Raw genomic sequence first — 12,970 nt, forward strand, 5'->3', positions numbered from 1 at the left:
ACTATTGTTGAGATTCCAGTTTTAGGAAGCAGGAAAATAATAACAGTAATGGGTTGCTGTGAGTTTTCTGGGCTGTATGGCCATGTTCCAGAAACATTCTCTCTTGTTTCGCCCCATCCATGGCAGGCATCCTCAGAGGTTGTGAGGTCTGTTGGAAACTAGGCAAGTGGGGTTTATATATCTGTGAAAAGTCCAGGGTGGGAGAAAGAACTCTTGTCTGCTTGAGGTAAATGTGAATGGTACAACTGGCCACCTTGATTAGTACTGAATGACCTTGCAGCTTCGAAGTCTGGCTGCTTTCTGCCTGGGGGAATCCTTTGTTGGGAGGTGTTAACTGGCCGATTGTTTCATGTTTGGAATCCTCCCTTTTCTGAGTGTTGTTCTTTATTTGCTGTCCTGGTTTTTTTCGTTTTTAAAAAAATACTGGTAGCCAGATTTTGTTCATTTTCATGGTTTCTTCCTTTCTGTTGAAATTGTCCACACGCTTGTGGATTTCATTAGCTTCTTTGTGTAGCCTGGCAGGCTGGTTGTCCAGCATTTCTGAGCCGACCAAAGACCTTGTAAAAAGTGTAGCTCTCATGATTCTATTGTACTGAGGCAGTAAAAGTAGTGTCAATTCTACTGCGCAAATTATAGCCAAGTTCTCGCTTCTCCACCACTCAATTCCTAAATGGGAGAAAAAAAGGCGCGGAGTCTGAGGGAGACTCGGCTGCGCACGCGCACGAGCACGGCGGCTCGCCCCCCCCCCCGCGCGCTGCCTCCTTGGGCAGCCAATCACATGAGAGAACGGGAGCTGAGGGAGGGGGAGCGGCCGGGCGTTGGAATAACGGTCGCTTCTGACACCTGCGGGAGAGGCAACCAGTAACGGCCAGGCTGTAGGGAAGGCAGGGGAACTGTGAGATTCTCCTTAAGGAAAGACTCATTCTCCTTTCTCCTTTCCATTCGGCCACCTTGCGAAGTCTGAGGAGATAACCGTCTAAAAAGGTGAATGAGAGGGTGGGGACAGTGCCTCATATCGAGTGGAAAAACGAAATACAGTAGAGTCTCACTTATCCAACATAAACGGGCCGGCAGAACGTTGGATAAGCGAATATGTTGGATAATAAGGAGAGATTGAGGAGAAGCCTATTAAACATCAAATTAGGTTATGATTTTACAAATTAAGCACCAAAACATCATATTTAACAACAAATTTGACAGAAAAAGTAGTTCAATATGCAGTAATGCTATGTAGTAATTACTGTATTTACAAATTTAGCACCAAAATATCACGATATATTGAAAACATTGACTACAAAAATGCGTTGGATAATCCAGAACGTTGGATAAGCGAATGTTGGATAAGTGAGACTCTATTAAGAGGGGGGAAGCAGGAGGGGGCGCGCACACAGGCTTATGTTTGTAAGTGTTGATCAGAGGCAGTGGTTCCCAGGCTTTGGGCCTCCAGGTATTTTGTACTTCAGCTCCCACAGTTCTTAACAGCTGGTAAACTGGCGGGGATATCTGGCTCTGAGATGTTCGCCAGTGTCTTTGTGCACATGCTTCCCTTCTCTCAGGACAAACCACAGGAGAGGCAGGCCGTCTTTTAATCCAGGAAGAAACGTTAGCTTTGGAAAGGAACTCTTCTTTTGTCACTTGGCTTATTTATCCTGTCAGAAGCAAATTGAGAATGCAGTAATAAGGTATAAAAACCACAAAGTTGGCTTTATGCTAAATTTCCATTGACCAGAAGCTAGCCACTTTGAGTGCCACTGGTGTCACTGTAAGGTCCTCCATTGTGCACATGGCAGGGATCAGGCTGCGCTGTAGTAAATGGTCTGTGGTTTATTCTCCACACTCGCATGTCATGGACTCCACATTCTGGCCCGATCTCATGATGCCAGAGTGCAGTTTGTTCAGCGCCTTCCAAGTTGTCCAGTCTTCTGTGTACCCAGGAGAAAGTTTCTCCGGCATCAGCCACTGATTGAGGTTCCGGGTTTTAGCCTGCCACTTTTGGACTCTCGCTTGCTGAAGTGTTCCTGCAAGTATTTCTGTAGATCTTGGAAGCTCTTTCATGATTTAAGACATTGGCATGCTGGTTGATATCCTAACAGAGAATGAGCCGGAGATGTCAATCAATGCCTTGGTTGTTTCATTGCTGGCTGCTACTTCCTGGCGGATATTAGGTGGTGCAGTACCGGCATAGGCAAACTTTGGTGTTTTGAACTTCAACTACCACAATTCCTAACAGCTAAAAATTCTAAAATTAAACAAAAAACACAACTTGGAAAACAGATGAATTCCAGACATGAAATAATCAGGGCCAGCTAACACCTCCCAATAAAGTATTCCCCCATGCAGGAAGAAGCCAGCCTTTGAAGCTGGAAGGCCATTTGGTGCTAATCAAGGTGGCCAATTGCACCATTCACACTTGGCTCAAGCAGAGAAGAGTTCTTTCTCCCATCCTGGACCTTCCACAGATATATAAACCCCACTTGTATAGTTTTCCAACAGACCTCACAACCTCAGAGGATGCCTACCATAGAGGTGGGCAAAACATCAGGAGAGAATGCTTCTGGAACATGGTCATACAGCTTGGGAAACTCACAGCAACCCAGCCTACTGGCTGTTAGGAATTGTGGGAGTTGTCCAAAACACCTTGAGAGCCGAAGTTTGCCCTTGCCTGGGCTAAACAGTATAATTTCCCTAGTGGTGTTGGGCGTAGATCAGTGGTTCTTAACCTGTGGGTCCCCAGGTGTTTTGGCCTACAACTCCCAGAAATCCCAGCCAGTTTACCAGGTGTTAGGATTTCTGGGAGTTGAAGGCCAAAACATCTGGAGACCCACAGGTTGAGAACAACTCATAGAATGTCATTTGGTGTACTAGCATAAAAAAAGCAAAACAAGGAGGGGAAAACTGGAAAATCAAGGGGATGGAACAGAGCTTTCCAAACATTTCATCTTGGTGACACATTTTGTAAACATGCATCATTTTGAAACCATCATTCTGGTTTTTTTTAGCAAACCAGAGGCTAAAGTTAACCAGCGCCTTATAAGAGATTCGGATACATACATGAATTGTAAACACAATGTATGGCAGGCATGGGCAAACTTGGGCCATGTGTTTTAGATTTTTTACCTTTTGGGAAACAAATCTAAGATTGTAAAAAGGTAATTATTTATATCCTACTGGCACAATATACAGGCATAACTACTCTGGTTTGGATAGAGATAGGAAAAGAAGTTCATTGAACTCAACATCTGTAAAGAAAGTAATTGCTGGAGCAGAGTTTCTCAATTATTAATACACTAAGAAAACTCCATACTACGATGTACTTTCCCGATGCAGATACTGTTTTAATATGTTTTTCTTGCATATGTTTTTGTTGGTTACTATATTTGGAATTTAATTTGATGAAAAAAACAAACAAAAACCCTGCTCCTCCAGATGTTTTGGATTTCAACTCCCACAATTCCTAATAGCTGGTAAAATGGCTGAGATTTCTGGGAGTTGAAATCCAAAACACCCGGAGGGCCCAAGTTTGCTCATGCCTGATGTATGGGGACACAACTTATCTCATGAAAACCTTTCATTTATATTTTTTAAATCTTATTTCACATATTTTTTATTCATTTTGTTTATTTATATTCCACTTTTTCTCTCAATTCGGAGACTCAAAGCGGCTCACAACTAAAAGCATTTAAGTACAACTTAAAATATACAAATATTAAAACAGTATTAAACAACATTCATATTAAAACAATCCAGGTTAAAACCATAAAAGCACATAAAATCACATCACAAAATCACAACAGCCCTTGGTGGTTTTAAACACCTTCGTCTTTAAAAGCTTGCCTTTAAAAGACTCACTTCTCTGTACACACTAGCCAGCATATAAATGTGTCAACACACAAAGCTTGGAAAACTGAGGTAGAAGATGGCAATTCTAATATGATTTGATATGAATGCATTTGAAACATCTTTAAATATGTTTTAGAAGACTACATAAATATTTCTGAACTTATGAAAGTATGAATTTGCTTTAATCCTGCCCATTTTATGCTAGCTTTGCAGGCCCAGGCTGTGGCGCAGGCTGATGAGCAGCCAGCCAGCTGCAACCAATTACTCTGACCAAGAGGTCATGAGTTCGAGGCCAGCTCGGAGCCTATGTTTGTCTTGTATTTGTTCTATGTTAAAGGCATTGAATGTTTGCCTTATATGTGTAATGTGATCCACCCTGAGTCCCCTTTGGGGTGAGAAGGGCGGAATGAATATAAATACTGTAAATAAATAAATAAATAAATAAATTGATTGATTGAAGCAGGCATACCCATCATTTGGCCCTCCAGATGTTTTTGGATTTCAGCTCCCAGAATTCCTGACCATTGGACAAGCTGGCTAGAGCTTCTGGGTGTAGGAGTCCCAAACACCTGGAGGGCTGCAGGTTGTGCAGGCCTGGAGGGTCAAAGACCAACATAAAGTTAAATGTTATTATGTGACTAGTTTACATAACTCTGCAAGTGCAGATTATACTATGTTTTAAGTGAATATTCTAATTATGTTTTTGATGTTGGAAAAAATATATTAGGCTAAGATGAATGAGAAGATAAGACAACAGCAAAAACTGCTGACATCTCGTCTACAGCATAAACCAGATGACACAAATGTGCCACATATGGTGAAAGGAAAGTTTCTTAAACACGAAGAAGCTTCTAGAATTGCAGGAGATGAACATCCACTAGTGAGTGACTAGAATAGTATGTTACTTAAGCTACTGAAATTGGTGCTGCCTTTCAAGATGATCCAAAATATGTTACTAGACTTTTTCTGGCCTTCATGATAATTGACAGGAGGTTATGGTGGCATTAAAATAAATCTAAACTATTTGTTGGATTACCTTTATTAGGCCATCGAAAAGGCACAAAATGCATGACTATAGCTTTCAAAGGTTACTAATTTCGTCAGACAAAGATGGTTAAAATGATGCAGGGAAAGAAAGTTTACATTCTTGCATCTCCATCTTACTGATTTATTTATTTCATTTATAGGTCGTCTTTCTTCCAATAACTGGGCTCAAGGTGGCTAACAACATATTTAAAAGCAACATAAAATAAAATTATACAAAGACATTAATTAAATTATAAATAAAAAAGTATATAAAAGAGATTAAACTGTATGAAGTTAAAACATTAAAGACTACATATAAACCTTAAAAACAGTATCACACAGCATTAAAAATCTATTCCAGGCAGTTTTTAAAATCCAATGGCATAGAAATGTTTTAATCTGCTGATGGAAGGAGAGCAAAGATGAGTCCATCCTGGCCTCTTTATGGAGGGAGTTCCCAAGTTGAAGCAGCCACCAAGAAGGCCTCTCTTTTGTTCCCCATACAGTTTTGGAAGGTGGTGGGACTCAAGCCCCTTCTTACACTGCCATGTAAAATCCAGATTATCTGCTTTGAGAATCTGAATTATATGGCAGTGTAGAGGGGCCAAAGAGAAGGGCCTGTTTAGATCAATGATCATAGAGACCTAAGGAGCTGTTAAAAGGAGATATGTTTCTTCAAATAACAGACGGAAGCCAAATAAGGCTTTATAGATCAAAACCAGCACTTTGAATCGTGCCTGAATTGTGAAATGAATTAGCAACAAGCTGTTGCAACAAGAGTTATGTGCTTCTTGTAGATAATCAGTTAATCTGTATGAAGCTTTTTGTGCCAACTTAAGTTTCTGATCACTTTTCAAAGGCATACTGGTGATACCTAACCCCAAAACGCTGTATGTCTTCCAGTGTTTTCATGCTTATGTTAAGTAGCATAGGGCACAAGACAGAACTTTGAGGGATTCTGAGCCAATAATAATTATAGTAATAATAATTTTATTTCTTACCCATCTCTCCTCATGTCTCAAGGCGGGTTACAGAATAATTAAAACACATAACATTGTAATGATACCCGAAATGCACATATTAAAATAATTCTATAAAAGATAGTATTAAAATGTATTTCTATAAAATACATATTAAAATACACAAAACAGATTAAACAAAGGACACTTGTTTAAAATTCATGCTTAAAAATTAGCTGGGTAGTTCCTTAACTAAGATGTTAAGTATATTGATATTATGATAAACAGAATTCTGCATACTCAGTCTATAACATTTAAACTTGTTGGAATTATCTGTGGCCCAAATTTCTATGGCTTTTTAAATGGAAATGCTGTCTAAGGCTTTAAGGACTAGTTTATATTGGGCAGACTAGTTTAGTGTAAATCTGGTTTGCAGCTATTGCCAAGATCAGTTGGGACTGCACTGGTCTTAACTGCATCTTCTATGTTGCTTGCTGTCGCTGTTTCTTCTGATCAGCTGAAATAGACCTGATCACCAGTCCAGTATTCTGAAGCCCTGGAACACTCAAGAGTATCAATCAAATTCTGGAGTATCGGATGACTTTGTCTAAATCAAGGCAAAATCAAATTAAAGTAAAACAAACCTGGAATATTCATCAGAGGTTGCTTTACATCCTGAGGACTGTCAGCAGTGCATTTGTGTGATTTGAGCTAGGGTAGACAAGCTCTAAAATATCCTGAAAAACAGAGGTTTACTTTATTATTTTTTATTTTTAAAATAGTTTTTATTGAATTTAAAATTTTTCATACAATAATTACTTTTTTCACATAGCAGATATTTAATGTATCATACAATACTTGCACCATTCTTTTATATCTACTGTTGATTTATATCTACTACATCATTAACATTTGTCCATCTATATTTCTTCACCACTGTGTATCCCCCCTCCCACCCCGAGTCACTTCTTATGCATTGTCTAACCAAAATCTCATTTCTTCCTGAGGCGGTAGCCCTCCATCCCTTTTTTGGAGTCCTTTCTCAATAAATTTCCCCCATATATCCTCAAAATCATTTTTTTCCATATCCCTCTTTTAACTTTTAATTTGCATGTTAGCTTATCATTTATTGCCAATTTCCATACTTCCTTATACCATTCTTCAATCTGAACATCTATTACTTTTCTCCAGTTCCTTGATATAAGCAGTCTTGCTATTGTCAATAAATTTGTTATTGCTTCTTTTTCTTTTTTATCCATTTTATTTTCATTATAAATTGATAATAATGCAATAACAGGGCTTCTTTTCAATTTGATGTTCATTATATCCTCTATCTCTTTAAATATTTTATACCAAAATTTCCTTACATATTTAAAATGCCACTACATATGTATATATGTTCCCACTTCCTGACAGCCTCTCCAGCAATTTTTTGGATGGTTTTTATTAATATTTGACATTTTTAATGGCGTTAAATGGTAAGGTTTACTTTATAAAAGAAAATGCTTAGTGGCATATTAATGTTTGATATTTTGACATGTTATTTAGTATTGAATAACATGTATACTAGAACAGAAGTGGGAATCATGTCACCCTCTAGAGGTTGTTGTAATAGTTACTTCACAGCTAACCAGTATGGCTAAGGAATACTGTTAGGCTAGGCACAAGCTAAGACCACTAGGGAGGCCATGTAATTCCAATTTTGATATAAAATGAGAATATTTTAATGTGAATGTGACATAGTAAAATGAGCAATATGTGATGCCCACTCAGCTGCAATACTAAACAGTCTAATACAGATCACAGTATTCTAACTTACTAAAGTTAATAAGTTCTCACTGGCTCTTTTGTTAAAGTTATTTCCTGCAGATATTTCTTCAGATCTCCGCACAGCTGTTTGCAGAACAAATACTGCAAGAAAACGCAAAGAAAAAAACAAAGAAGGAGAGTTGGGTTTTGAGTATGTGTACGTAAACCTTGTATCACTATTTAATTATTTGGTAAAAGTCAAAAGGGTAGCGATAAATCCAGTTGTTAGTCCCATTCAGACTAACAGCTTGGTTAGTCAACACATATATAATTTCCATTGATTTAATAGATGTACAAATAACAGCTTAATTATAGCTACAGAATATTGGGGTTAATCTAGATATGATGTTAAATGCACGATCTTAAGGTGTCTTCTCCCCTTCAGCCTTCTGTAGATGTTAAGAATAATAGCTGTGGGGTGGAGATGAATCAGGATTAGGAAAAAATTTTTTAGCCCTTTAAGTACTATTTTTTTAGTGGAACAGCAAGATTCCATTTACCGCTACAAGTAGTTACCACCTTTCAAGCCATTTACAGCTTGAGTCCAGAACATCTGAAAGATTTTGTCTCCTAGAGTTTCAGGGGAAAGGTTTACTTTGTTACCTTTGTTAAGGACCTATTACTTTCTTTATTCATAAAGATCTGTTCTTAAGGCATGTCAGTTCATGCATCTGATGAAGTAGATTTAAGTCAACAAAAGCTTATGGTCCCAATTTCTTTCAGTTATTCCCAAAGGTGTTACAAGTTCCTTTGCATACTTAGGGGACTTGGTCATACATCAAATGATTCTTGGCTGTATCTTGTAAAGAAATATGTTGCAGTTTCAAAGCAATGCAAATTGTGATCTCTATAGGTGCCTGACATGCAACATATACTGACAGACAGTAGAGGTAATTTTAACATTTTCCAACTTCCGGCTACATGAGGTTATTATGCTCGATTCCGGCCATAGGGGGAGCTGCCGCTTCATCCATTGTGACACCGAATCCTTTTGATTGTAGTACTTCCTCCTTGCTCTCTGTTTGCCGACAGTTTTATGGTGTTGTAAATTAAATTATATTAACCTCCCCACGTTAAGCAGTCCCTAAATTCTCTACTCACAGCTGCAGCTGTTTTTGTACTGCTTAAGTGGACAATAAGCTAGGCTATTAAATAGTCTGTGGGCTTCGAACCGATGACCTTTCGGTCAGCAGTGATTTATTGCTGCTGGCTATAAACCAGCTACACCACAGCCTGGCCCTGTGACAACCATTTCTCCACTGCCTCTGTCCTCACATTTGTGAGGGTTTGTAAAAAGACGCCGTGATGGAAAGCCATGTGGCGATAGCTGATTGGCTGAGCCAGCCAGGAGCCAGAATTCAGATTGGCTGCTGTCTGTTGCTTGCTGTAGAGACAAACGGTTTGAACTGCCACTTTCATCTCGGAGAGGGAGGAGTGCGCTGATTGAAAATGGTCAGGGAAATGGCTGCCAAACTCTCCGAAGCCTAGTTATTTATACGACAAATAAGGCATATTTAAAGGAACTGTTTATTCCCATGTTCTCTGTGTGAATTCAGAAAGACTGTTATATATATTGTTGCCTTGTTTGAACTTTTGAAGTGGAGTAAAGATACATTTATTTGTTGTACAAGCCTGAGTGACATTTTATTATACGAGGGTTGAATGAAAAGTAATGCTTCCACCTTCATAATTCCTCAACAGATGGCAGTACTGGTATGCGGCAAGTATTGGCTTGTTCAGTAGACTCTCCTCTACATTCCCATTTGGCGGAAACCCTTAGCATTGAACGCTTGTTGTAACAAAATGCCTAGTTATAATGTAGAATTTTAAATATGCTTGCTGATGTTGGGACTTGACCTACCTTATAGGGCTGGCGTCTGAGCAGCCATTTTGTGGTTCTCAGGGAGCAGCAGCACCAGCTATTTTGCATAAGAGCGACCTGATTGGTCATATGCAAATGAGCGGGTGCCAAGACTTGAAAGATGAGAGAGTCAAGGATGGCAGTTGAAGAAAACAAAACCCCAACTGAACATTCTATGGGAGTTGAAGTCAGTAAGTGAAGGAGTTAGCTGGAGAGTCATGATAGTTTGTTAGTAAGAGTCAGGGAGGACGTTAATTAAAGGTGGTTAGAGAAGTAGTCAGAATAAGTTAAAGATAATCGAAAATCTGTATTTACGTAGTAATATAGCATTCCTTTTTATGAAGAAAAGGATTGGAGGAGAGTTGTAATGAAACGTTGTTTCTTAACCGCTAAGCATTTATACCTTTGTGCGCCCCAGTTGTGTTGTTAAAGTATGGAACCCTGTGCAGATGGTCGGTCAATGCGACTAAAGTAACGTGCAGTCATTGAATTCTTGACAGCAGAAGGTGTCACCCCAAAGGATATTCATCTGAGAATGCAAGCTGTTTGTGGTGATTGTTTTGATGTGAGTACTGTGTGTCGTTGGGCGAGTAAGTTTAAAGATGTTGAGGTGGGAACATCTGACTTGCGTGACAAACAAGAGTTGGACGTCCTGTGACAGCAACCACCGAGTTTCACAAGCAAAAAGCAGACAGATTGATTCAGGATGATCGTCATATTACTCAGAGAGAAATTTCAAGCATAATCGGCATTTCACAAGAACGTATGTGTCACAATATTGCTTTGCTTGGCTATCAGAAGATCTGTGCACGATGGATACCCAGGATGCTGACACCTGAAATGAAAGCGCACAGACTTGAAATTTGCCAGGAACTCCTCTCGCGTTACGAAAATGAAGATGATGCCTTTCTCCATTCAATTGTGACAGGAGACGAAACGTGGGTACACCATTACGACCTGGAAATGAAGTGTCAGTCTATGGAATATCAACACAAAGACTCGCCCCAGAGAAAGAAATTCAAGACATAGCCCTCAGCTGGAAAAATCATGGTAACAGTGTTCTGGATGCAGATGGTGTTATCCATGTTGATTTCCTTGAACGTGGGACAACAATAATTTCAGAGCGTTACATCACAACATTGCGAACTTTGAAATGACAGCTAACAAGGGTCCAAAAGGAAAAGGGAAATGTTTTCCTGTAGCATGACAATGCCAGACCACACACTTCACATGCCACCACAGCAGAACTTCAGAGACTGGATCTCACCACTGTACGGCATCCTCCATACAGTCCAGATTTAGCACCATCTGACTTCCATCTGTTCCCAATAATGAAAGAGGATCTGCGGGGACATCATTATGCTTTTGATGAAGACATTGAGAGAACTGTGAGGCGCTGGTTGCGGAAACAGAGTGTCGACTTTTTCCGTGACGGCTTCAGAAAACTGGTTCATCTTTGGCAGAAATTTATCCAGTTGTCTGGTGATTATGTGGAAAAGTGAATAATAGTAGTTTGGTTCCCCTTTCTCATTTTTTAATGAAGAGAATGACATGTCTCATTGGTTAGTCTCTTGGCAGCAAGCCCAGTTACATTGTGAGGAAAAAGATTCCGGGGTTCATGGATCTAAGTAGTTATGAGTTCTTCCAAAGAATATTTTATTCTAGGCACAATAGGACAGTATCTGCCACAGTTTCCTTGTCAATACTGTCCTGGAGGAGTTGGGGCTGTTTTGTTAAAGTTGCCTCTGCCTAGTAAATATATCATGACAGTATTTATAGATATATATGTATATTTTGTTTTTTTGCTTTTTAGTTTCTCAAGAATATATAAGGAAAGAACAAAACCAGTTGTTGACCATGCTAATGAAGTGGCTGAGTGGAATGAACAGAAGATCTTAGAATATTCTAATCTGAAAAGCAAGAGCACAGAGAAGCTTTCTATTACTCCTCTCTATGAAGATTCTAGCTGCACTGTTGATACTTTTGCTGAATGTGAAGGAAAGTATAATAGATAGGTCTATGTTGGAAATGCAGCTTAGAAATTGTTAAATGGTTTTATAATGACAAATTTTGAATAGAAAAGGACATTTTCCCTTTTCTTTTGTGTACTATATGTAAATGGGTGAAAGTTATGCAAGAAGAATTAGATTTTAACCCTTTTGTAGACATGAGAAGAGGATATGGAGGAGGATACTTTTAAAGTGTCCTATGCAAAAGGTATTTGACTGCCAACAATCAGAATAATCTCTTCTGACTCGCTAGAATGTATTGCTGTTTGCATGAAAGGCACTAAATCAAAGGACTATCTGGTCACTATGCACCATGAACTGATATTTGTTATTTGGAACTATGTCCCTTTTTAATTTAAGTGAGAAATAGTAACTCAATTTTATTTGTATAATACATAGTTGTAGCTGCTGTGTGATTTTCCTTGTCCTGAGTCTGAATTGTCCTGCATGCAGATACTGATTACTTCTGTTATTTTGCAAAACACAATAAGCTTTAAAAAGTCTTTGAGCTGCGCAAGTATCAGAAATTACATGGACACCATAAAGTTTGGATATTGGGAACACTGATTTAAAAGCAGCATTTAGTTATATATATCAGGTTACTTTGAGCAGCAGTTATAGATATTTATTTTCTGTTACAGCTCAAGAAAAAATTGAAGTGCAAACTGTTTCTTCACAGTTAAGTTGCCACAGAAGAACATGTATGAAATTTCAAGCAGGGTATAATCACAAATTTGTCAGAAAAAAGTCTCCTCCCTCTTATGACAAAACTGGTATGTACATCAAAACTGAGATGTTGCCACTTACCGTTGTTGAAGCCAGCACTATTTGTTGTTCATTATTTTATGCATTGATTTACATTGTGATTTATCAGAGCAAAGACAAAATGATTGCATCTCATTTAAAAATAGTGAGAACCATGATATCCTCTAGGTTTTGTTGAACTGTAACTCCCAGAATTTTTTTACCATTGGCTATATGGCCTAGACTTGCCTATCCTGGCTATATTGTTTTCCTGTACGCACATAACATAAGCATATAGTTTAGTTTAATTTGCTACAAACAAACATACTGGTAGACTTTTCCTGAGTTCATGTATGCCTGGATGTTTCCCTGAACAATTTTGTTTGCTTTTACTTAATTGTAATTTTATTTGTAACATAGCTAGGGAAAATTAAATGAAATAATTTAAACTGGACAGCTTCTGAAATAATTTTGTTTGGAATAGTCTTGTTTTAAATTTACCTTGGGTACCAAGAACAGGACTTTTTCTCTATAACCATTATAATTAATGGCATAGTATATTGGAAGCAGTAGTCAAACAGTGTTTGGAAGATTGCATTATTCCTGCTTGTTACAGATGGAGTAAAACAGTATTCTCTTGCTAGTGGAAAAGGAGCCATTCAGGAATATAATCTTTTCTGCCAGTCAGGCAAGACAAAAGATGAGTCTTTTTCATTGGATCC

The 12,970-nt window shown here is 38.5% G+C and overlaps 1 protein-coding gene across 6 annotated transcripts in view; it reads left to right on the top strand.

The window, feature by feature from the left end:
* Positions 1-778: 778 nt before the first annotated feature.
* Positions 779-12,970, top strand: part of dnah14 (dynein axonemal heavy chain 14) — a 362,578-nt gene continuing 350,386 nt past the window's right edge. For 4 of the 6 annotated variants that reach the window (XM_062972581.1, XM_062972591.1, XM_062972598.1 and 1 more), the window contains exons 1-5: positions 780-984; positions 4,568-4,720; positions 7,682-7,791; positions 11,309-11,712; positions 12,146-12,277. In XM_062972581.1, the coding sequence (XP_062828651.1) occupies positions 11,676-11,712; positions 12,146-12,277 (169 nt within the window). In that variant the 5' untranslated portion in view covers positions 780-984; positions 4,568-4,720; positions 7,682-7,791; positions 11,309-11,675. Of the gene's footprint in view, positions 985-4,567; positions 4,721-7,681; positions 7,792-11,308; positions 11,713-12,145; positions 12,278-12,970 lie in introns of all 6 variants that reach the window. The other 2 variants (XM_062972594.1, XM_062972584.1) reach the window with 2 other exon arrangements.

The sequence above is a fragment of the Anolis carolinensis genome, chromosome 1 (assembly GCF_035594765.1).
Source record: "Anolis carolinensis isolate JA03-04 chromosome 1, rAnoCar3.1.pri, whole genome shotgun sequence".
Classification (NCBI taxonomy): Eukaryota; Metazoa; Chordata; class Lepidosauria; order Squamata; family Dactyloidae; genus Anolis; species Anolis carolinensis.